Genomic DNA, 24,482 nt, shown 5'->3' on the forward strand with positions numbered 1-24,482 from the left:
GAGAGATTCCTTCAATTTCTGTCAGATAAAAGGTTGTCACAAGAACAGGAAATGAGGGGAAAGCTCTCTAATAGAACCCCTAGTCACAGTAAAACGATACAGGGGTTCTAACCTTTCCCTAATTCCATCCTTAACAAGTAAAAATGGTTTGTAAAGTCAGTACTTTACTGTTAGTGGATACTTGAAAAATAGCCCCATGCTACCCCAATTCTTTTTATAATACTTATTTCTGGAAGATTATGAAGTGCATGCCTAATATAACAGTATGATAACAGTAAACATTACCAGAGCTCCCTGTCGTCTTTTGTTTGTCCTGTAGGGGGCCGCAAAGAGCAGCTTTCCCTCTATTATACAGACAAGTTGGGAGCAGCAAGTTTTACCTGCAGGAGAAATGATCACCCACGTGTCTGCAGTGTACACCTACTGTGTGTAACATGGGATCACAAAATGTCACAATGTGTATTACAGAATCAGCAATAGATACATCTAAGATCGGTCAGTTCTAGACCCATAATGAGAAGCAGCCTTGATGTATAGGTAGGGAAGGTGATTGTATTTTGGCAATGAGTGTTGACCAGGAGACAATAACAAAGAGGCAGGCACCACTTGTAATAGTGGCATCTGCTGCATGAGAAGGCACTTATCAGAGATAAAGGAACCCTACATCTCAGTGGGGGGTTTGGATACATGCTGAGCCCTGTGGTCCCACAGCAGCTGGCGCTGGAGAGCTGCAGGTTGTTTAGTGTTGAAAGAACAATCCGTAGTCCATCACAGAACTGCTGATGCATAGCCCAGCAGATGTCAGTGTCGTTCCGTGCTGCCCTATGTGTCCGGCAGGTGGCGCTGGCGCCGCTGTAACTGGGAGCCCATGACGTCAGCCTCGGTACACTGAGCTAGTCTGACACTCTCCTGCACTCTGCAACTTTCCCGTGCTGGAGCAGGCTGGAATGGGAAGGGGGGAGACAAGTATGTCGTGATACAGGGGACAAATGTACACGTCTGGGAAGGAGACCTCACTGATCTAAGGAATACTACACGGACACAATGTACCCCCAATTGCTACAGCTGCTCTTGATCGCCCCCCTGTGTTTCCCCCTGGAGACTGAGACTCCCTCAGGTCAGTGAGTGGATGCTGTTGTTCCTCCCCTTTCTTTCTCTCACACTCCCTCCTTCTGTATATCACTTAGTACTCCTCCTCTCCCCACTTGTTGGCTACTTGCTCTTTCTTCACTTTTCCTTCTTTTTGTAGTTTCCTGATGACCTGGATCACATGCCCCCTGTGCCTCCATACACATGCATTGCTCCCCTGCACTCTATTTGTGCTTGTCTCTTCTTTAGAGTCTCTAAGTCACTCATTTCTATTCTAACATTGCACTTGTGTCATCTCTGTCCTTTGCTTCCTCCATGCTTTGTGTTGTCTGTGCTCCATCACACACCCCCCACTTGTCACCCTCTGCCTTGTTGTGTTCTCCCATTGACTGAGCCCTCCTGTCACCTTACCTTTTATCTTCTCATCCTTTTGTCTGGAAGGAAATAGAATTAGGGGCCCCTGGTCACACACCCATTGCCCCTGGCTAGAAATGATCAGTGGGTGGCATTGTTTTTTAAATTAGGGATAGGGTGACTTAATGATTGCCATTGCTGGGCACCAAAGCAGACACAGTGGCACCCATGCACATCCTTTGCCTCCACCCCCCCTTGTCCTTTTCAGGTTTTCACAGTCTAGTCTGCAATTCATTGTCAGCATTTGGATTCTGGCTCTTGATGTGCTCCAGATTTCTCACCTGTGCCTCCATTTTTTGCACAGCACTTCCTATTACTTCCCTGCAGGTTTGCTTATGGCATGCCTCATGTGATGATTTAATGCCCATCCAATGCCAGCCTTCAGCTTTTCAATCAGGCATTGCATGGCACTCTAGTTCACAGGCACCTCTTATTATCCAGAACTCTTCCTGATCCCCTTCTTTGTAGTTTGGGATCACGCTGACTTATTATATCCCAGCTCATATTATTATTAACATATGGTGGATTCTGGTAGCCAATCACTGATCACCTTATGGGGTGCAAAGATCAAAATGCTTAGTGAAAGCGCAGTAACCCATAGCAACCTGAATCAATTCTTGACCATTCTGCTGAGTTTGGAAAGCTCACCTGTGATTGATGAATAATATTACTTTACAATGTTAGTAAATACATTCCAACATGTAGTTAGTCTATTTCTGTTATGACAACAACCCAAGCTCATTGTTTTTGTAATTCTATTTTCCTGTTACTAGTAGAAGTTGTAAACACGTCCAACAGTCCTTGGTCTGTCTCTGCCCCTTACCTCCCCACATCAAATTTCTCTTTCACCACCTATGTTGCAGCCAACAACTTCCCATGATCCCTTTCACTTCTCTTGTCTCATTCTCTTCCTCACATTTTTTTGCTTTCCAAAACACCTTCCCCTCCTCCACACCTTTATTTCCATAATTTCTTTCCTCCTCGCTATTTACGGTTTAAAATACCTCTCTTTGATGTTTTCTGTCTTTTTGTAAGTGGGTGCGGGAGGGGGTATGAGTGCTGCAAGAGTCTTTTCCAGGAGACCTGTAAAGTTTGAGTTAATGAGCGTGCACGGTTAAAGCCTTGTGTAGTGTTTTAAAAGGAGTTTGAATTCATTAATTAGCTGCTGACTTATTAATAATTGATATTACTTAGACTTGCTGACACAGGAATAAACACTAAAACAGAGATCTGTGGAGACAGATAAAGGAGATTTTCAAGCAAGACAAGTCTACAGAGTGGGCACAATTAAAGGGATCACTTCTAGAAAGCGGGTAGGAGTTGGAGGGGACCGAAATATGGGCACAAGTAGGTATAGGAAACGGTTATGGTATATGGGGATTTATAAGGAGTTATAGGGATCAGAAATAAAATCAGCTTTATGGGAAGAAAATAAGAATATTACAGGGAACAGTTATTTAGAGAGATGAGAGTTTAGGAAGCTGTTGTATGCAATGGTAGCAAGAGGAATTATAAGGAGAGATTTACAGGCATCAGATATATAGATAGATGGGGGTATAGGAAACAATTGTATATAGAGAAGAGAGGAATTATAGGAGCAGAGATGAAGGGAAAGCATATAGGGCAGTAATTATATTACAAGGGACGTGTTATGTTTCAGAATGGAATGGCTCCATGAGACGTTTTAGGGATCATTAATAAAGCGAGAGATAGGTGGATTAAGGAAAAAGCTTTATGGAAAGACAGCACTAATGCTAGAGGTAGGGGACAGTATAGGGACCGGCTATATACGGAGATATGGACTGGAAGCATCTCTTATAATAAGAGGTGAATGAGTTTTACACGAAATAGCCATATGCAGGTATAGAAAAAGTTATAGGGATCATTTCTATGGAGGGATAGAATGAGATATTCTAATAATTAGTTACATGCACAGATTGGAGGAGCTGTTGTAAACCACATTATATGGAGATAGAAATTTTATAGATGAGTTATATGGAGGGGCATGAAATCCTATAGGGATCAGGTATATGAAGATTTAGGATAGGATGAGCTCTAGGGACTGGTCACATAAAAAGATGAAGGGAGGTGTAGGGATCTGTTATTTGAAGAGGTTGAAGGTGTTTTGCAGATCAGTTATATGGGAAGATGGGAGGAATTATAGAGATCAGTAATATAGAAGGATGATGAGTTTTTGGGATTAATTAGATGAAGATAGGGGAGGAGCTATTAGGATGTGGAGGGATAAAAGGAAATATAAAGATTCGTTATAGAGAAAGATATATGATATATCTATATAAGATATATTAAAACTGGTATATAGACAGGTAGGCAAAATTTTAGGGTCATTTCTATGGCGACTAGGAGTGATATTCTCATTTAATTTACAGAAATTAGGAGGAATCACATGATTTGTAATGGTAATGGCAATATACGTCTTCTGGTTTAATTACATAAATATTTTGAATTTTTTGTACCTTTAACACCTGTATGGTCATGATAAACATCAAGTAAAATGCACTTTTATAGATGGAGTTTATTTGATCTGGAATGAAGGGGTTAAATTTTACTTTATGGTCATAGCACCCCAGACTCATTATTTCTGGTGATTAACCTTCCTTTCTAAAGAGATCAAAGTCCTTTCTTTAGTGGAAGGTCTTTATGACTGCCTGATCTCCTCTCATCAGTGTTCTCATTATGTCTGTTCTGGAAGGTCTGTGACCTAAAGATTGCAATGTGTAAATTGTTTTTTGTTGTGTATAGGATTGACTATGAGTTTTTGTATTACCTATATTTTGTGTCCAAGCTGGTGATCGTACCAGCGCAGTACTGAAGACTTGTGGATGGTAATACTGATCACTGATCTTTAAGAATTGCCTGCGTCCATCTGTATAGTTAACCGAACCTCAATGAAAAGCCATCATGCATTACGGATAGAATGGACTCTCCTGTTCTCATTGTTAGAGAAGTTAATGGTACATTATCAATAATGTTTTATTGCAGTGACCTGTATGTAGCCTCACTGTATGGCAATAGAATACATCATGTGTTATGCTGAACAGTTGAATTACATTGGTGAATAATACAATACATTTCATTGATGGGGATCTGTTCCGGCAAGTTCTGATATGGTTAGCCAGAGAATGCTTTACGTGCCTATTTAAAGGGGCCATGCAACATAAAAAATGCTTTCAGGTCATTTTGAAATGTGTCTGGATTTTTTTAAATGAGTATTTATCATTAGACACTTGGCATATCCTGTTACTGGTGCTTGCTCTAAAAGGAATACGGTGTAACTGACCCATATGGAAGGCACAGAGAGCTGCATAAAGACATTTCAATACAGAAAAGTGATTAATGTAAAGATCAGCCAACTGAATATGAGTAGGAGGGCAGTGGGCTAGTGCCTGATTACCTGCTGCCTGATCATTCTGCATTTTGGTTCTCCTTGACTTCATTTAATAATATTAGAAATGTATAAACCTTTAAAAAACGTTTTTTTTTACACCTTATGCGTATAAACTCACAGTTGATTTATTACAGTAAAATGACTATTGCTTATGTACAAATCAGCTTACCTCCAGTGGGAACACTATCCTAGTGGAGAGACTTATCTCTTGTTTTGTAATACTGGGCATTTACCAGATTAAACATGTTACAGATAAAGAAACCATTCAAAGGGCAAGTTCTGCTGCTTCCATACTTACCTTAATTATTTAATTCTGAACTGGATAGAAAGACAATTGTCCAAGCTGAATTTTTTAGGCATTTTCCTCTCTTCCCCTATGCCAACATTGACAATAGAAGGAAGCAGGGACAAGCATTTCTTTTTACGTGTTGGCATTTAGTGATGTCTGGTAGTTCAAAGATACCTAGTCTTTTGTGAGGAAGTGCTCAGGTAGTAGAAATTTCTTTTTTTACAGGAAATTGAATGCAGGTAAACTACAACATAGTTATTTTATAAAATAATTGAAATGTACAGGTTGTAGACATGTTTTGATTAGTCTACCTGAATTAAAATGTTGGTAAACAGTGCATCTCTCATTTTTGTGTGTTTTGGTCAAATGTTCTCCTCCCCCCCCCCAAGCCTAAAGCTTCCGATTTCTTCTATTCACCACAAAAATTATGCTGCAACACCTGTCTCCTAGCCAGGGGAAGTCTTCCCAGGCTGTGTTTCATGACATTCCAAAGCTGAACCTAACAGAACTTGCTGTGAATCTGCCCTGTTGCTGTGTCTGATAGGGCTGCCCTTCAAGTACTGATATGTTCTGGATTTAGCATTAGGCAGAGTAGGCAGTGCACGTTAGCAGGCCTGAACACTAAAAAAAAGTAATGAAATAGCAGTGTCTTTTACAATAAAATTCTGCATGGAACTAAAACATTGCATGAGGACTGTTCCTATGGAAAAGATGAAGACTTCCATTGCTGACTTGTTATTGTGAAAGTTGTTTTCGGTTGTTTCTCCTCCATTAACATTTTTCTGTTTCACCTGGGGTCAGTTTTTCTTTTGTGACCATATTAATAGAGACTGGCTACAGTACCATAGGCCAGCATTTTTAAACTATGGGTTGGGAACCAAATTGGGTTGTGGAGGCCATTGTAATGGGTCACCACTTTGACCTTCCATGTTATATGAAATATTGCAAACTCCCCTATTTTTTTCAAATATCTTGCACCAAAACACAGAGCATCTTTCATCTGTGCCAGCACATGGATCTGAGCAACTTTGTCAATGGGCAATATGTGACATTTGGATGATTGGGTCACAAACACCTCCCAAACGGCAAGTTTCCATTTTTCAGTGGTTAGTACTCAGACAAAGTGGCTCAAGGAACGACAGCCAGTAAATAAGGTCATGGCACCTAAAATTCATTGATGTGCCTGAGGAAGGGGCTCAACTAACTCATCTGGTCCAACAGAAGGGCTACTATAACACAAATTGCTGCAAATTAATGCTGGTGATGAGGGAAAAGTGTCAAGAATACATGGTCCATTGCAACTTCTGTGTAGTCTCAGATAAGCCAGTACCCATGATGACCATGGACATGTTACCATTGGAAGTGGAGCAATGGGAAAAAGGTAGCTTAAACAATCACATTTTCTTAGATCATGTGGATAGCCAGCTATGTGTGTTATTTTCCTGGGAAAGAGATAGTAGAAGGATGCACTAAATGACAGGCTGGAGAAGTGTAAATTAAAGGGTTTGCTAATGTTTTGCCTCAAGAAAACACAGGACACCTTCAGAGGTCTTGGGGATCCTATGTTTTAACAGCCCACAGCTGTTTTGGTCACACAAGGAAACTTTCACAACAATAGTCAAGTGGTTTCATAGTTTTGACTTATGCATACTTCATTTGTTATTTGTAGTTTTTATATATTTGACGTTACTGAATTAGCAATTGAAATCACCTTATAGACCATCACCATGGATCCTGGCAGCGCATCTAATCTGTTTAAAGCCAACTATTCTGAGGGGTACATATGACTTTAATTATCCTGAGATTACTGTGGGAGATTACAGGGAATTCCACCCGTCCGCTGTACTAGGCTCTCCATTGTGAAAACCCTGTTAATAACACTCATTTGCATCCTACAACTTGTTTAAACTGGCTTGGAGAGGCAGACAAAAGAAGGTTACAGTTTGCACAGAGGGAATCAGAAGTGCAGTCTGTGGGGGAAAATGAGACCACCAAGGCTTAAGGTTTAATAGAGGAACAATATGTCTGGAGTGAGGACAGCTGGGTAGAGTTCCAGGAAAAAACAAGCTAGTTGTAGATGTAGGATACAGTAAGCGTGAATCATATTTTGGGTAGGGTATCTGTGTGTGAGATTTCCTTACGGGACTTGTTGATTAACAGTATTACTTTATAGATTTATTTGTGTGGGCTAGAGATATTTTTTCTTTTTTTAACCATGGAGGTATGGAGGATACCTGCAGTGTATTGCCAGCTTTCTTTTGCTGTCTTACTTAAAAAAGATTCTTTACCTTACAAATAAAAGTGCAAAAAAGCGAGGTTCTAGTTGTCTAGGTCATTGTTTCTCAAGTAGGGATCCTCCGGAGGTTGCAAGGGGTTCTTTGAGCAATGAACACTTCCTTTCTCTCATGTCAGTTAGTACTGGCACTAATGATCTTTTTGGCTACCTGTAAGGGTAGCATTCTTCCTCTGGCAAACAATGCAAGAGGCATTTGACCAACTGCCTACCAGGCTACTGTATTATGAACTGTGCAAATTATAAATATTGGCAGGGGTTCCTTGAGAAAGTTGTTTCAAAGATTCCGCCACTTGTGAAAGGTTGAAAAAGGCTGGTCTAGACAACCAATCAGATCTAATCTCTCATGTACTTTGTACAGTACAGGCAAATAAAAGAAGAACACATGCATCTTTATTCGGGAGATAACTCTGGTCATAGGAGATACCTTAATGTATTTTACAACACTAACAAACATTTTGGGAGATGGGGATTTTTGTTTTATAGCTGCCAAAATGGAAACTGTGGGTTTAAGTTAAACTGAGGTTTAAAGGTTCTAGGAGCTGTGGAGCCAAGAGCAGTGGTATGATTAGAAAAAGATTTTCAGCTTGAAAATGTAGCAGAAAGAAAAAAGGAGAACAGTAGATAAACCGTACATGATTTTCCTAGAATACGATTTCTCTGCCTTTCTTAATTGATTATTTAGGCTTTACCATATCACTGGCTCCTTAAGGACTTTGGGGTTAGATGTAAGATAAGCTACACTGTGAGCCAGTAAATTCTTAGTCAACATAAGAAAGAATGCATAGGAAAAAATGAGCATACTTTAGGTAGAGGAACTGGAAGGGTTAATGTTCTCGTCTATCAGTGATCCCGCTGACTCTACAGCTAGATAGATCAGAAGCTTTGGGAAACAACAGGGAATCTGCTAATCCCACAGACAGCATCCCAGTAAAATCCCCCCTATTGTGAGAACTGGGGCAGTGTCTGCGCTGTAGGTTAAGAGGGAAGGGCAAGACAGTTACGTTGTCTCATTAGAAATATGTAAAAAAAAACAAATACGATTAGTGTGGTATGGGCTAATAAGCTTTTGTAAATCAGTGAGATCAGTACACTGGGGAGATGGTTGTCTTGTATGTTCCAGTTTCAAATGCTTTACAATGCGCAGTGTATATTTCAATAATGCATTATTTGTCAAAAAGTAAAATGAATCGATTGCACAGAGGATAATGACAGTTGAAGTTTAAGTTATCAGGGTCCATTCAGGTTGATGAGTATATTGAATGACATCCCTATGCACTTGTACAGTAGCTCACACGCCACTTGTATTTTACTGCGCAGCATTGCCAAATTTTTGCTGCAATGTGAATTCATGTAAAAAATCTATATCAGGTATGTGAAAACGTAAACCTTTAAAGAATCTGCTGCAGAAATGGTGCCCACTGGAGTGTACTCTGACTGTCCTTTATTAAAAAAATAAAATTTTTCTGAAAGCATAGAGTTCCTAACTCTGGGAAGTCTTATATATAGAATATATCTTAAATATATATAAATTTAATATTATATCAGGCAGATACAGGAGTTTTTTCTTAATGTTTTCCCTAGATTTACCTTCAATTAAATCCTCATTTGCAGTGCCATTCCATGGCATTACAATTAAGCACATTTTACTGGAAAATGCATCCGAGATTTTTCTACCTGTTGAATCCTGTTTATTGCCGTTTAACAAGCTGCTTACGTTGATGTGGGTCCATGTTGTCTTCAGGCATAGAAATTGGTAATTGTTGGTGCCAAGCAAGAGGAACATCTGGTACTGATTACAAGTTTGTGTAGGCAGGCGTGGACTAACCTGCAGTGGTTACACCTTTTTGTTTTCATGGGTGGAGAATGTAGAAAAGAAAAATAGGATCAAGTATGTAAAGTCTACGAAAGAATTAGTAATTATAGCTAGATGGTTAGTGGTCTTTAAATTTTGGTTCCTGAGTTTGAAACCTTCCTGAGACTCTTTCTAGGTGGAGTTTGTATAACCTGCATGTGATTGCCTGAGTTTCATATAGGTGCTTTGATTTTCCCCAATTTATAAAAAGAACTTGTAGGTTACGCTATATAAATCCTGTTTATTAATAATAATAATAATAATAATAATAATAATAATAATAATTAAGATAATCAATAGTTAAAGATTATAAGAAATATATAAACATTAAGAACCATAAAAAGCAATCTACCTGGCTTTACAGTTAAAAAGTTTACCCAGCAATAAGCGCAACCCAGCAATAATTCTCAGTTATTTAAAAAACCCCCAGCCCAGTAAAAAATCTCTGGGCCTGGAATAGCTCTCTGTCCAGCAACAACCACCAGCCCTTCAATAATCCCCTGCCCATTAACAACTCCTAGTCTAACAATAAATCTCAGCAACCCCCTCCCCTACCTGCCTAGCAATAACCCATGTCATCTCATCTCAATCTTCTTTCTGTCATCATATGAATGTGATGTACTGATATTGTTAGAGAATGGGACAGTGTGACTGGGAAAGGTTGCATTGCTGGTATAGGCTGATCAGGCATTGGGGCGGAGCTCATCACTATTAGTTTGTGCAACATGAAGATATCAATCAGATAAATTGAAGATTTCATTTTAAGAGGAGAATAAAATAAAAGCTTTGTAGCATGGCGGTTGATATGTTATGGTTTAGGTTGCTTTGCTGCTGTTGGTTCTAGAAAGCCTGCTGTCATCATATCGGCTTTGAATTGTGCAGTGATTAAAGCGTGGTTGATGAGAATGTAAGGTAGAGCCCTGATTTGAATCCCATTGAAATGCTTTGAGAGATTTAAATGAGCAGTTCATGGAAGGAAACCCACAAACATAATGACAAGATTTTGCATGGTGGAGTGTTTGAAAATTTCACTAATACATTCAAAATGCATACTAAAAATAATTTATGTTAACTTACTGTACTTTGTTTTTCACAGTGCACTATTACAATGACATATTTATTGGTAGGCAAATATTTCTTGTGCTCTGCTTTAAGTGTATCACTTCTGGAAGCACTGTTTAAACAGACATCTTCATTCAAATATGTTGAAAATTGAAACATGGGTTGTATATTCTTGTAACTAATTACAACATGTACACAGAAACACAGTTTTGAAGATGTGAGCACCTACTGATAGCATGATTTACATTAAGGTGGTCTTTTATGTTAATAGCTTAAAAGCAATAGCAGAGGAAACACCAGACAAACACAATCATAAATATGTTTTATAATTAGTGCTTTCCCTGTTTCTGCTTTCAGATGGAGTGTTTGGAAGAAAAAAGTAATCTTCTGTATCCATCTCCAGTCTGTAACACTTAAAAAACCTCCCACTGGTACCAACTTGCCTGCCTGAGTTGAAGATACAGCTAACCCTTACATACAGTGGAATTGATTTATGAAAACTGGAGCAAAGGAAAGCAGAATGGCCAATAGATTCCATGTTTCATTTTCTCAGGGCATGTTTAAAAAATTGTGATAGTATTGTTTGCTCCCGTTTCCATAAATCAATCTCATGCAGGCTTAATATATAATGCAGTACAAAAAGCAACTTGGTGTTGAGAATGCAGTAACCTACATCAACTAATCTGATTTGTTTATTCAAATCAGTCACAGATGAAGGCAGATATAACAGAAAAAAATATTTCAGTTATGTATTCATTAATGCCTAATCAAATGTCATTTTTGAAATGCAAGTAGAGCAGAGCTCAGAGTGGTAGAGGAAGAAGTAGCACAGAAAGACAATGGTCAGTTCATATGCTGACCATTAGAATAGTAATAGGTTGACGAACATTTAAAAGAGAGATTAGCACATTACTGTGCTGCTTCTCATTAAGTGTCCAGTCACAAGCAGAAGTAGGTCTATGAGAGTCTGGAAAGAAAACTGGCAGAAAAAATGTACTCTGGAGGGGGACTTACTTTTTGGGGGACTATTTTTTTTAAAATTTTTTATTATTGTCAATACTTGCCTGTCTGTACATTCTTATGGTAACACCTGGCACCCCACATCAGCCACCCTTCTTTTTGGTACCTCCCGTTGCAGAGTAGTTGTGTATAGCCCCTATAAACTCAGTCCGTGATATGTGGTGAATATTTGATAAATATGTGATATGATACAGTGAAGTAGTGCTTGTATTCTATCCTTGAGATTTTTCTATCCTCGGTACCTTACTTGGCCCATCGTTTTTCTGTGTATGACCTCAGTTCTGTTCTCTGACCTTCCCTTTCCTAATGATTTGGATCTCTGCTATAGCCTTTACCATCACTGAAGACCTTTTTGCCAAGCTGGCTTACTGGCCATTTGCCAATCCCCAGAGGTGATTCTTTGTGTAGTTAAAGCAGACCTAAACTCAACATTTAAAAAAAAAAAAGGGAGCAGCACCTCCCCTTTCAGTCTTGAGCGCAATGAATGGGAGTGCAGAGCCTTCAGGTATACCTACATTACGCATCCCAAGAGGCTCTGGGTGCTCCTTCTGCACATGCCCTAATCTCAGAGATGCACAGAAGAGGCAATTTGTCTATTAAGAGAGATGCCGATCTCACCCATGCGCAGTGAAATCGGCTCTCTTTTTTCTTCCCCTTTCTCCTCACCCGATGTCGCACCTGCGCAGTGCGAAATTGGGTGATGTGCCAAGAAGACAACAAAAAGACTCAAGATGGCAGTGCCTGCCACTTCCTCAGTGCCAGGATGAAGAGGAATTCCCGGACAACGCAGGACCGGATTCCGGGAAGGACCAGGGCCATTGAGGGATCTGCAGGAATAAAGGTAAGTGTTATTTTTTTGTTTTCAGTTTCGTTCCAAGTGCTGGGATGGTGCAACTAGCTTCCTGAGAGTGGGGACTTGTCTATAGGTGAAGACTATAGACATAGATTGGGGTATTGTGGTTAAGCATTAGCATTTTCCCCATGGTCTTACAGTTATAGTCTAGAAAAATTAAGCATTAAAATACATACAGAGAACACCTAGAGTTAGAAACACCTAGAGTTAGAGTTAGAAAATGTGTTAGTTTTATTCCTTTATGAACTGCTTGGTTAAGGTAAGAGTTGCATTTCAAATCTTACCATTCCATTTCTTGGACAATTTGAAAATCATAAACCCTGTAGCAAATCCAAAAAATTAAATTCTAGATTTTCTAAGCCATGAAGAAATTATTTCTGGTTGGTTGCTGTGGAATACTTCACTTCACAATTCACAATTGCTTTAGGCAAACCATTATTAAATAAATGAGTTTAAAGTATAGTAAAAAATGTAACGTACAAAGTAACCTGAAACTTTCCAGCTGTCTTATCCTAAAAAACTATGATCCTGAAGAGCTTGAAGTTGACCAACAAGTTTTAATATACTTTTGTTTTTATTCATACTTGAATTTAAAATCCATTGTGTGAATACAAATTGTACATTGTATGTGGCTTACGTTTTTACATATTGTTATTAGGTAGAGAGGTTACCTTTTTTGTTGATATTAATGAAGCATCTTCTCTAAAAGCTTTTTAAATTAATTGTTTAAAAGCCTTTTCAACCTCGGTGGAATACAACAGTCTTATAGCACGAAAAATGAAGCAAAGATAAAATAAAAAAACAAATAGTATTTGCAGGTCTGAGGAATCCTTCGTGTTTCTTCTCCAAAGTCAAGAGCCTAGTCCTCTGCAACATCATCTCTGATTTTATTGGTACTCTATTTTCTTCAGGTATACACAAGAAGTTTTGTCTACCTAATGGTCCTTGCTATATTTTATTCATTTTCCTAAAAGCTCTTTTATCAGGTTAAAAGAATCCAGATTAAAGACCACTGCAAGAGCTTTGCAGGTCTAGTGCTGCAGCCTTCCTAAAACTCCATAGCATTCAGCATTTGACACTTCTGAGATTGTTCGACGTCTGTGTCCGCTGCTGTGCACAAAGGTTTTTATTCTGAGGCACCTACATCACTTGTGAGTCATTTACTAGATCATTGGTGTTGGTGTTGAAGGCTGCTAGAATGGTACCAGACCCAGATATCCAACACACCAGAAGTGTGTAATGGGGGCGGCAGTTCTAGACTAGATGGAAGTTGGGAGACATGTCTTTTTAGGGGTCCTTCTGTATAGAATATTTTTACCTGGCATGGCTACTTTGAGATCTCCCTACAAGTACCTGGGATACTGTTATAAAATATAATACAGTTCTTTTTCTGGATTATAAAAAAACTGCCCTTTGATACTATTTTTTTTAGAAATGTGTTGGTGCCAACAGTTGTTCAAAGTTTTTTCCATTTCCTTTTTGCTAATTTATATTATATTTAGCACACTTCAATTTTCTTCTTGGTAGGCTGTACATTTTGGTGCGTCTAACAATAAACTCTTCATATTTATGTACATCATATGTATCCTAAACTTTGGTAATTTAGAAATCCAATTTGTGTTTTTTTCTTTCCATTAAATAAACTTTTTTTAACTATTTAAAACTATTAACTATTTAACTATTTTAAAATGATGAGTGTAGACAGACTGAATCACCCAGAAGCTAAACATCTGCAAATCTGCATTTGACTTTCCAGATCTCCACCTACTGCAGCCATGATAAGAGGGTTCACTTTTCCTCTGAATTTTCCATTTATACATCTACTGTATTTAGCAGGGACTGCAGCCAAAACCTTTGGCAGATCACACTAATAGCGTTTCTTCAAGAAATAGCATAAAAAGCCAAGAGTGATTTAATTTAAAAAAAACAAAGTACTATTTTTTGGTATAGTTAGGATGTTTTACTTTCTTTAATACAAAGAAATGTGTTAATATATAAACGATACATGGCAGTGCACTACTGTACATTGTGGTGCATTATGTTTCTAAAAATTGTGTATGCACTTTTTTGGTGCTTTTGAAGTCCTACTTTATGGTATGTGCTAACTTAAGCAAATTTACCTTAACACACATCAAATATGTACATGGGACATTAGAGGTCACTTTGTTAGGTGCTTCTGCATATTGACAAATATAGCCAATAGATAATCATGTAGATGAAACCTAGTATAAAAATTGTGAAGCTAGTGTCAAGAACCCTAATTGTTTGACCAACATTGAAATATGGAACATGTATTAGACTTACCACAGTCTGATTTCAGGGGTAATAATTGCTTAACAACTGCTGATTTTCTGTGATTTTCACTTTTTGCAAACTCTTAAGTTTGCAGAACTATGCAGCAAAATCAATAGGTAAACCATCCATCAAGTTTAAGGATCCCCTAGCAACCACTGGCAGAACCTTGGTTGAGAATTGCTGGTAGAGGGGCAGTTCTGTGAGCAAATATACTATGCCAGGGGTTGCAAACTGTTAGAAACCCATAATTTTATCATAGTCATGTACGTAACTGAACGTTAATTGAGGGGGAGAATATAAATGTTGTTTATCTATCTTACTTGACTGAGTTGATGCTATTTTGGAGTTTGATGCTGGAACAAATATTCATGAGATGTGTTATCATGTAGTCTTTGTTATCTATTTCTATATGTATGACCATATTTGAATGTATGGAATAGTATATATTGCATTGTAACTATATTGTGGGATGTCACATCCATCGGGCCTCACCACACACACATACACATATTTACACTCATGTATTCCTATTGAACTGCTGCTGTAAGTTTCTATGAAGATTTTTCAATAATACACAAGCTTTTTATGATACAGAAGAAGACAATCCTGTTCTTAATGAGTGCAAACAATAATTTATAGTACTAATACTTTTTTTACACAAACTTTCTTTACATAAACTTTTACACATTAATCGTGTGTCCAACATTATTGACTGTGGCTGTTTCCAAATGGGGAGGACATAGTGGGTGCTTCCCATTCACCTTCCCAGTTTGCCTCTCCATAGGATGAACAGCACTATCCCTACAGCACTCTTTTATTTCTATTGTTACTAATAATTGTTTACAGTGATGATAACTAAACATCTATACATAGCTTTAGACAACTGGCATACCAGTGAACAGTAGCACCACATAACTGTATAGTTTATTTTCAGCCTTTGCAACATAGTTGTACAGCAAGTGGCAAGCTAAACCCAGCTGGTATATTAACAGGTGCACACACAAAACATGTTCATGTTATCTTTTACAAAGGTCACTTTAGTGTACTTCAGGTATGTTTTAAGAGAAATACCAATTTCTTGGTGAACTCAAGTTGCTGCATTATGGTAATTTAGAAGGAAGAACGATCAAATTTGGCCAAGCTGATAGCAGGTTGTTAATTCACCTCCAAAGTTTAAAGCTTGGGAGAGGATGGGCTACAGCTGTAGTAGACCATTAATGTTATTATTATTATAAAGTTTTTATATAGTGTCACTAGCTGTCTCTCAAAAAAGCTCACAATCTAATGTCCCTACCATAGTCATATGTCTTTTAATACAGTCTAAAGTCAATTTTGGGGGGCAGCCACTTAACCTAACTGCATGTTTTTGGAATGTGGGAAGGAAACAGGAGCACCCAGAGGTAACCCACGCAAACACAGGAAGAATCCTCAGACTCCATGCATATAGTGTCCTGGTTGAGAATCAAACCTGTGACCTAGTGCTTCAAAGGCGGAAGTGCTAACCTCTGAACCACCATGACAGTACATTACCACTTGGCATTAAACTGGATGACTGAAACTTGCTAGACCAGATACAAAACAAACCCATTATTGCCCGGTTTGATGAATCTCAGTCTCTGCTGTGACATCCAAAGGATCAGCATTTGGTGGATCACCATATCCATGTATTGAGCATATATTAAAGATAACCTTTTGCTCGGATATGGATTTTTGGTTATTTATAGCATAACTATTTTTCTTGCACAATATTCTGTGCAAATATACAGAGATTATTAACACAATATAGTAGGTCAGTGTTCTCCCCAGACCCTTTTAGCCAGACACACTACCCATCACTTTTCAGTTTTTCGGTGGTTACTGAAAAGTTGGGTCACAGTACAGAGACTGCCTGCCTGCTTACAGCTTCTTTCCTCTCAGCTTAAAAAAAATCTGGTAAAATTACTATAGGTCTAACGTGCAAACCATCTTCCAGTGATGTGATGTGCCTTTATCTTCTCCTGATCCTCTGGATCTGGACCCTTTGGCTGTTTCGGTAAGGCACGTAAGAATGGTATAACACCCACACATGCACACAGTAGATATTTTGTCTTGGCATCCACGTTTGCGGTTTAGGACACCTTTGGGCACAAAAAGATGGTGGTGGCCAAGTACATATTAAAAAGGAATATTGCAGCAAAAACAGTGATTTATTCAAGTTCTGTTTTAAAATGCAGACAAAGCTACCCTAAGCATACATAAGCTACATAAGCATATGTAAAAATGCATACCGTAACACACATCATAAATGGGTCCTTTGTAGTAAAGAAGAATAGAAATGACATCCCTTAGAAGTCAGCGATGGCAGCTCCCGTATTTTACCCGACGTAAAGAATTCTTGAAGAAAAAACAGTTTTAGTCTCTAAATGCATGTATAAGAAAGTTGTGAAATAAATATTCTACTTTTGCATTCTCTTGAAAAGACATGTTCCCCAAGTATCTAAAAATGATACCTACTGTTACCATTCTGTTATTCTTCTTCCTCCCATGGCAATGACTTGTACTGAATCTGCTCTGCTCAAGTGATAAGATAAGGGTGAAGACGAGAAAAGTTCCAGTTGACTTATTTGGGAAATTTGTCTGACTTCTGCTCTAGGGAAGCAATGTGTTGAGGCAGCGGAAGGCAGCACTGGCTGGATATCTGGCGAATAGAGCAGGAGAGGTTAGTAATGTTTTCAGGGGTCAGTTAATCCCTCATACATCACCAGACACTGCATTTTTATGTGTCAGCCAATAAATTGGTATGAATGCTCACAAGACAGATATAAAAAATAGATGTGGCTTGGCAGTGTTAGTACATTGCAGATAATAGAGCCCCTACAAATTGAAAGCATAACACTGAGTGTCAATGTTGTAGCTCGGGAAATGCTATATTATGGGTTTATGTGTATGGCAATTTTTCAAGATGTTGCAAGAAGTAGCCAAACAGATGACCTTTGTTTAATTGTTAAAGATAAAGTTTGTTTGGATACTATGAAAGCAGCCCAGCTTTGGCCCAGTATTCATAAAATAGACCATATGTTCTGCCTGTAAACCTTGCCATACACTTTAAAATGTCAGACGGCTACCAGTAATGATCACACTATCAAGTTGTGTTTCCATTCAAACACAAAAATATGCAAATGTGAAAAATGTTCACACAGGATTTCTTTTTCATTTACAAATAAAAATTTACACCCCCTACATTTATATTCATAAAAATATAGTTCCATATATCCTTGCTTGACCTTCTGGACCATGGACCAGTACAAAAATGGCATTTTACTAGATTGTAAGCTCTTAGGGGCAGGGTCCTCTCCTCCTGTATCACTGTCTGTATTAGTCTGTCACTTGCAACCCCTATTTAATGTACAGCGCTGCATAATATGTTGGTGCTATATAAATCCAGTTTAATAATAATAATTTTAGTAAACCCAGATTATCTGGTTATACAAAGCTACATATTGATCTCATGCATACCTTGTAGGTCCAGTGGCACAACTGAATATTTTTTGGTCTCAGTCTGAGCTTGGGGTTTGCCCTTTAAGCTTTGGAAGACCTAAAAGTAGCTGCCTGACAATTCTCTATACATGAGTTACAGAGTTTGCCAATTAAATACTGACAGTTTCAAACAGGAATGCCTAAAGACTGATCACTTGTCACTATAGAAAGTTTCTTCTTCAGCTATGCAACCTGATTTGATTAGTATTATCCCTCATTTCATGTTTGTACGTATACAATAAACCAAATCCTATATGATTATACAAAATGGAGCGTAGCCTTGATGTTAAAAATGAAATTACAGTAAAAAAAAAAAAACTACCAGATTACATCTCCTCTCTTATTTCATTAATACTAAGCAGAACATCCTCTCTATCAGCCCACGGAGTGTTGACAGAGAGGCAAGATATTCTTAATCATAGAACAGTATCTGAATGTGTCACATTATATCCCCATTGTAGCATGTTAAAATAAAACTCAGCAAACAAACCACCATTCACTTATATAGCTAAAATATTGATAGTAAATAACTATGCACTGTATGTATAGTGGTGGAATTGGGATTTACGTTAAAACAAAAAAAAAAACTTTTTAGTGTAGATTTCACATATAATGTGACTACCTACTTAGATACAGTGGCAAAACATATTTGCATGTGGCAAGGTATCCCGTTTGTGGACCAAATTTTTTAGCACTAGACCCGGACTGCTACAAGATTCGCGTTTGAGATAATTTACTTTTTTTTTATTCTTTTGACAACAACTGTGGGGCTGGAGATGCATATTATTACGTTTAGGCTTGTATCACAAAAAATAAGTCTATTTGACAGTAAACATCCGGATTCTTCTCACATTGTACAGTTTAATAAGGTGCCTCTATCAATAAAATTTATGTTTCATATAAATCAAGTGGGTAAATGACATCGGTAATATAACACTATTGTTTTGGGCAAAATAAACCCCTTTCTTTCTATGCATGCAAAATGCTATTAACTTTAGCCTAGGCAAAGTATCCCATGGGCTGTGGTTGCCAGAAGCATTGATGAAGACTTAATACACTGCAGGAATCTGTTTTCTTTAAACCATGTTTCAGTTTCAGTGGAATAAACTTGCAATTATAATAAGAAAGTATGGAAATATGTTATATATGTAATAACTAACTCTTCACAAAACACATATATGAAACATTTATGTCTACTTGTTTGTATTTGCAGACTCAGCAAATATATGGATTGCTGGCCATCTTCTAAAATTTAAAGAGAGCTGACTGTATCTGCTTTTTGACTTTATTATGCTGTGTAGTTGTACTCAAGACAGTTATTTTAGCTCTATACTTATTTTAGGTCAGTGACTCCGAACGTATAGCTAAAGCATTACCATATGAACAAGCCAACAAGCACTCTTAGGAGGCCAGCAGTTTCAGTTCCCATATTTCTCTTAGTACATGTTTACTTTATCAGGGATTAATAAAATTAGTTGCAATAAAAGTGAACTGTACTTTAAGTGCCCAATCCATCCCAAAAAGTCCCCCAGACCCTGAAAGAGAAAACGTCCCTATGGATAGCTAGCTGTCCCAGGGAGGTCTCTGTGCTTTTTCTCGGTAGAGGCACAGGGCACTAGGCAGTGCTTAGACCAGCAGTTCTGTGAGCTCAACCAACGGCTGGCTGGGTTAACAAACAATAGGCAGGTCATGACTTGGGAGCTTGATTTTACAATGTTCATGGTCTGGTACCCACCTGGCCTCAAAGCTTTGTTAATCCATCATTTTCTCTGCAGTAATGGACATTTCTTTTTCTTACCATATTACCGTTTTGCTGGCATCAGCCCAGAACACTGATCCTAAGAATGAATGAACAACAAAAAGATTGCAAACTTTGCATTCTTTTTTAGGGGGGAGTAAACATTTTGTATTTTTCATTTCCTGGAGTTTAGTTTTGAAAGCTATAGTTTTCTTTTTATATTCATGCCATTAGTTTCACTCCTTCCTTAGAAAATCGAAACCACAAGAATGTAACCCCTCCTTCTCTGATGCAGTTACGTCAGTGAAAGGTGCCAAGATTGTTCTCTATTGTCATCTGATCTGTGGTTTGTATTAATAATGTTGAAATTTAAAAGTACTTTTCAAAATACACATTTTTTTTCCATATCTCGAAAAATCAGCGGATTAAACAAAAAGCCCCATATTTTCTTTGAATAATACCATAAAAGCATAATATCAATTTGATTCCATTCCAAATCCTTTAATTGTTCTGTCATATAAAATAAACTTCACATTTATGGTTGAAGTATTAAGTATTTCTGTTCCAGTATCAAATGTCATATAAACGACTTTGTGGGAGGTCTGGAAAATTTGTTGTAATGATATTATTTCAAAGTAACAATTCTAAGCTGTCAGGTTGCCAGCATCACTGTTTGCAGGGTTTGGTGAAAGGAAGGGGCTTGGTAGAAGAGGGATAGAATGGAGCAAATTCATATAAAGGAAATAGGGTTGGGCCCTATTTATGACTTGGAATTTGGCTTCATTTTGACTGTTTCCTGACATTCTAGCCTTTTAGATTTTCTCATGCAGCACTTGCTTATAGCACGGTAATCTACAAGTAGGATCTTAGACAAAAAACAGGGGATTTATACTTTGTATGAAATTGGCTATACACTTATATCTGTTTCATCTTTTATGAGAAGAGGGGACTGAGCAGCTGTTTTAAATGTTGGACAAGTCATATGAAGTTTTAAATTTTAGTAGTTTATTGTAGTTTTTAACCTTTTGTATAACTAATGTAACTGTATAGGAGACATAGCCCTTGTGAAATATCCTATTTAGTGATAAGGTTGGTGCCATATATTGCATTTTCTCGATTATATTATTTATTGAAAATTGTTGTTTAGAAAGTTACCTTTTTCCCTGGAAACTATTGTTTGTTTAGGACATTTTATATAGTATTGAACCTCTTTCCCATCCCTGTCTTCTACTCATTCACAAATCTTACACAAAAACAAAAAACAACTGGAGCCTATTGATTCACTGCAGCCTGCATATTGGTAATATGCCTGTGTTCTGAAAATTTCTGGATCCTGGAAGTACTCCATCAATGGACAAATAGAAGGTGTCCATTTCACAAACGTCCCGTAGGTCAGCAATTCAACATTCCTGACGCCAAAGTACGAACACCAGGAGCAAGGGGTTGCAGTATCTGAGTCTTTCCTCTAAAAACTGCTGCTCTCAGCTTCACTTCTTACTCCCAGACCGGGACACATCTTGCTCCTGACTGCCCTATTCTAAAATCCTGGCCTGTACTGCTGTGGGATAGGAAAGTCCAGCCAGATCCTTCCCTCCTATTCCAGACTCGGGGCCTTGTAAGAAGCTAACCAAACAACAACTCTAAGTCGCTAAACAAGACTTTTTCAGAGGGACCATGACCTAAAGCAGGGGGAAATATATTTGCCATCCAGGACCCGCCCCTGGAGTCTTGTAAATTGAATATTTTGCAATCATATACAGTACATACCACATTACATACATAAAAGAAGCTATATAAGTAAGCTTTGATTTAGCTTTTTCAAATTGAAACGTTTTTTCTCCTTTCTTATTTCAATCAAGTTAAAAAAAAAATTCCTTTCATCCTTCACTTTAGCTCGGAAACCCATTTTTATACAGTAACTGTACTGTGTGTATATTTTATTTTTTTGGAATATATAATAATATTTATATATGTGTGTATATATATATATATATATATATATATTATATCAAAATATATAGTTTTATATAAGTAATAATTTCCTGCAGCTGTAATAAATATTTTCCAAAATGTAGGCTCCCTCAGATACTGCTCATACCTTTCTCTAGTAACTTCACCACCCCAGAAGAGCTGAATTCTTTAAATCAGGTATGCGGATCTTGTATTTTATGGAGAAAACTTAGATTAGTTCCATGTTTACGTCCTGCAACTTCCCAATAGATACTGGTGCCAATTACTACCTAAAAAAAATTAAGAGTCATAACTTCAGTGTAAGGTTAGGATTAGCATTTCAGAATACCCTAGATTTAGAGTTACTGAGGTCAGTCATTGAAAACAATTGATTAATGTATGTTTAAGCATTTGATGGTGCTTGCATTACAGTTTAGATGCTATGTTCATGACCACCAATTCAAAATGTATTGAAGGTAAACACAACCAGGCAACTGAAATCCGGAATGGCAGCATCTTTATTTCTGTCAGTCCATTATTTTATAAAGTTTAAATTTCTGGTAACTCTTAGTGTAGTATAGGACCCTTTCATGCAATCTTGGCAAAAACATCAACATAGAGTAATCAGACATGTGCTGTGAGCGTGGATTCTTAGTATCTCTGATTTTCAAGGAGAGTCCCTTGTTAGGAAGATTTATTCCCGGAGGCTTTGGTTCCTTAAAATGTTTTCAGCTGTATGTTTAGTCTCTATTAGTATACTTTGTGCCTTTTGAAGGTTACATTTATTAAATGCTGCTATTTAAAGCAACCACAATATTTTGCCGTAGTTTAGTAGGCATAAAATGCACTCTTTTATTGCATGCTTTTGAATCATGTCATTGTGAACAAAAGTACTGCCCCGTAATATTCTTTAAAAATGTTGAAAACTATGTATTTTAGTTATTAAGTATACTTTTTAATATTTTGTGCTTTCACTATCAGTAATTTACAGAAGTACACAGTGCCACTCACTCAATCATGTTGTCTTCCTCAGAAGTTTACAGTCTGATGGTTATAAATTACAGTCATTACCAAACACAGATATACGAGTACGTATAAGGATTATGAGACATAACTGAAATATGTTCAGACAACCTTGCAAGCATGAGACCACCATATATTTCACATTCACACAATGTGCCTGATTTTTTAATGCTTCTCAAGGCTGGAGAGGATATACTTTCTTTGGTGAACCTTGGTGATCCAGCAAACCTGGAATAGAATAGTACATACAATACACCTAAAGGGGTTGATTTATCAAAGCTCTCCAAGGCTGGAGATACACTTTCATCAGTGAAGCTGGGTGATAATGCAAACCTGGAATGGATTTGCTATTTGCTAGCACTTTTTTAATCTTGTACCAGGTCCATTCCAGTTTTTTTAGATCACCCAGGCTCACTGATAAAAGTGTATCCTGTCCAGGCTTGGAGAACTTTAATAAATCAGGCCTACTGAACCTGGTGTGCATCAAGTGCAGAGATCCAAAAGTACTAGTTCCTCTACATTTCTTCCCAACAAAGTAATTTACTGTGAAATAAATTGAAAGTTACAAAAGTAAATGGTATTCACCATTCTTTACCCATAGTTCATAGAGCAGACACTTTCCTTTTTGTTTTATGATTTGACATATTTTTGTAAATATTAAAACAAATGATAATGAGATAGACACTAATATAGGCATCTATTAGAAATAAAAGACTTTTGTTGGATTTTCGTGATCTTTGAAGCTGACTGTTAATGTTAGAAGTTTGAAGACATCCTAGATGCTAACTATCACTCACTCACAAACTAAAGGGTACAAGACCTTGTTTTGGTATCAATGATTGCCAATATTATCAAGAATTTTAGGAATAGGAATGATACACAACCTCGTTTTATTTGGTCACAAGCATAAACTAGACTCCAAACTGAACAGAAAGATCATTTTAATGGTGGATAAAGATCCAAGCACAACTGTAGAACAGATCATGGTTGACCTCTAAGGACAAGGTGCAGAAATGTCCCAACGTCTGCCACTTCCTAAATCAAAACAGCCACAAAAGAACATGATTGGACTTTGCTAAAATGTATATCGATAAGCCTCAGTCCTTCTGAAGGAATGTCCCTTAACTTTATGAAACAAAATTAGAGTTGTATAACAATGCTTTAAAAAAAGTAACATTATCACTTATGTGAAACATGAAGGACACTGCATCATTAGTGGGTTGAATTGCTGCTCCTTGGACTAGGTTCCTTCAAACCATACTATAATATCACAAGATTATCCATACTCTAGAAGGAAACATAATTCCAAGTGTTAGAAAGTTCTGTTGCAGGTTAATGTCCAAAATCATCATCTAGGAGGTCCCAGAAACAGTTAAAAGCACTGGACTGTTCTAAAGTGGCCTGCTTTAAATCCTGATGTGAATCCAATAGATCATTTGTGGAAAGAACTGAAATTTGGGAAAGGAAATCCACCAATCCTAAGACAAGCATGAGACCACCATATATTTCACATTCACACAATGCCCCTGATTCATCAATAAAATCCGCGCTCGCTGGAAGCGCGAAAGTACGCGGTCCGGACTCGAGTGTGTGCGTACACTCGCCTCCTCACTGCCAGCCGGATTCCTGCCTTCATAATAATGAGCAATAGGGGGCGCGAATTAAGGCGATTAGAT

General features: G+C 37.7%; 1 protein-coding gene and 1 long non-coding RNA gene across 5 annotated transcripts in view; one reads left to right on the top strand and one right to left on the bottom strand.

Annotated features, from left to right (window-relative positions):
• Positions 1–899: 899 nt before the first annotated feature.
• The window catches only part of PTPRU (protein tyrosine phosphatase receptor type U), an 80,063-nt gene continuing 56,480 nt past the window's right edge, over positions 900–24,482 (top strand). For 3 of the 4 annotated variants that reach the window (XM_072419939.1, XM_072419945.1, XM_072419954.1), the window contains exon 1: positions 900–1,117. In XM_072419939.1, coding sequence (XP_072276040.1) covers positions 1,045–1,117 — 73 coding nt within the window. In that variant the 5' untranslated portion in view covers positions 900–1,044. The remainder of the gene's footprint in view (positions 1,118–24,482) is intronic. The other variant, XM_072419963.1, reaches the window with a different exon arrangement.
• LOC140336826 (uncharacterized) lies at positions 15,455–17,173 on the bottom strand. Its single transcript, XR_011921945.1, has 3 exons — positions 17,073–17,173; positions 16,847–16,952; positions 15,455–16,696 (listed from the first exon to the last, which is right to left on the bottom strand). It is a non-coding gene; the product is annotated as an uncharacterized lncRNA (long non-coding RNA).

This window comes from Pyxicephalus adspersus, chromosome 1, assembly GCF_032062135.1.
Source record: "Pyxicephalus adspersus chromosome 1, UCB_Pads_2.0, whole genome shotgun sequence".
Lineage (NCBI taxonomy): Eukaryota > Metazoa > Chordata > Amphibia > Anura > Pyxicephalidae > Pyxicephalus > Pyxicephalus adspersus.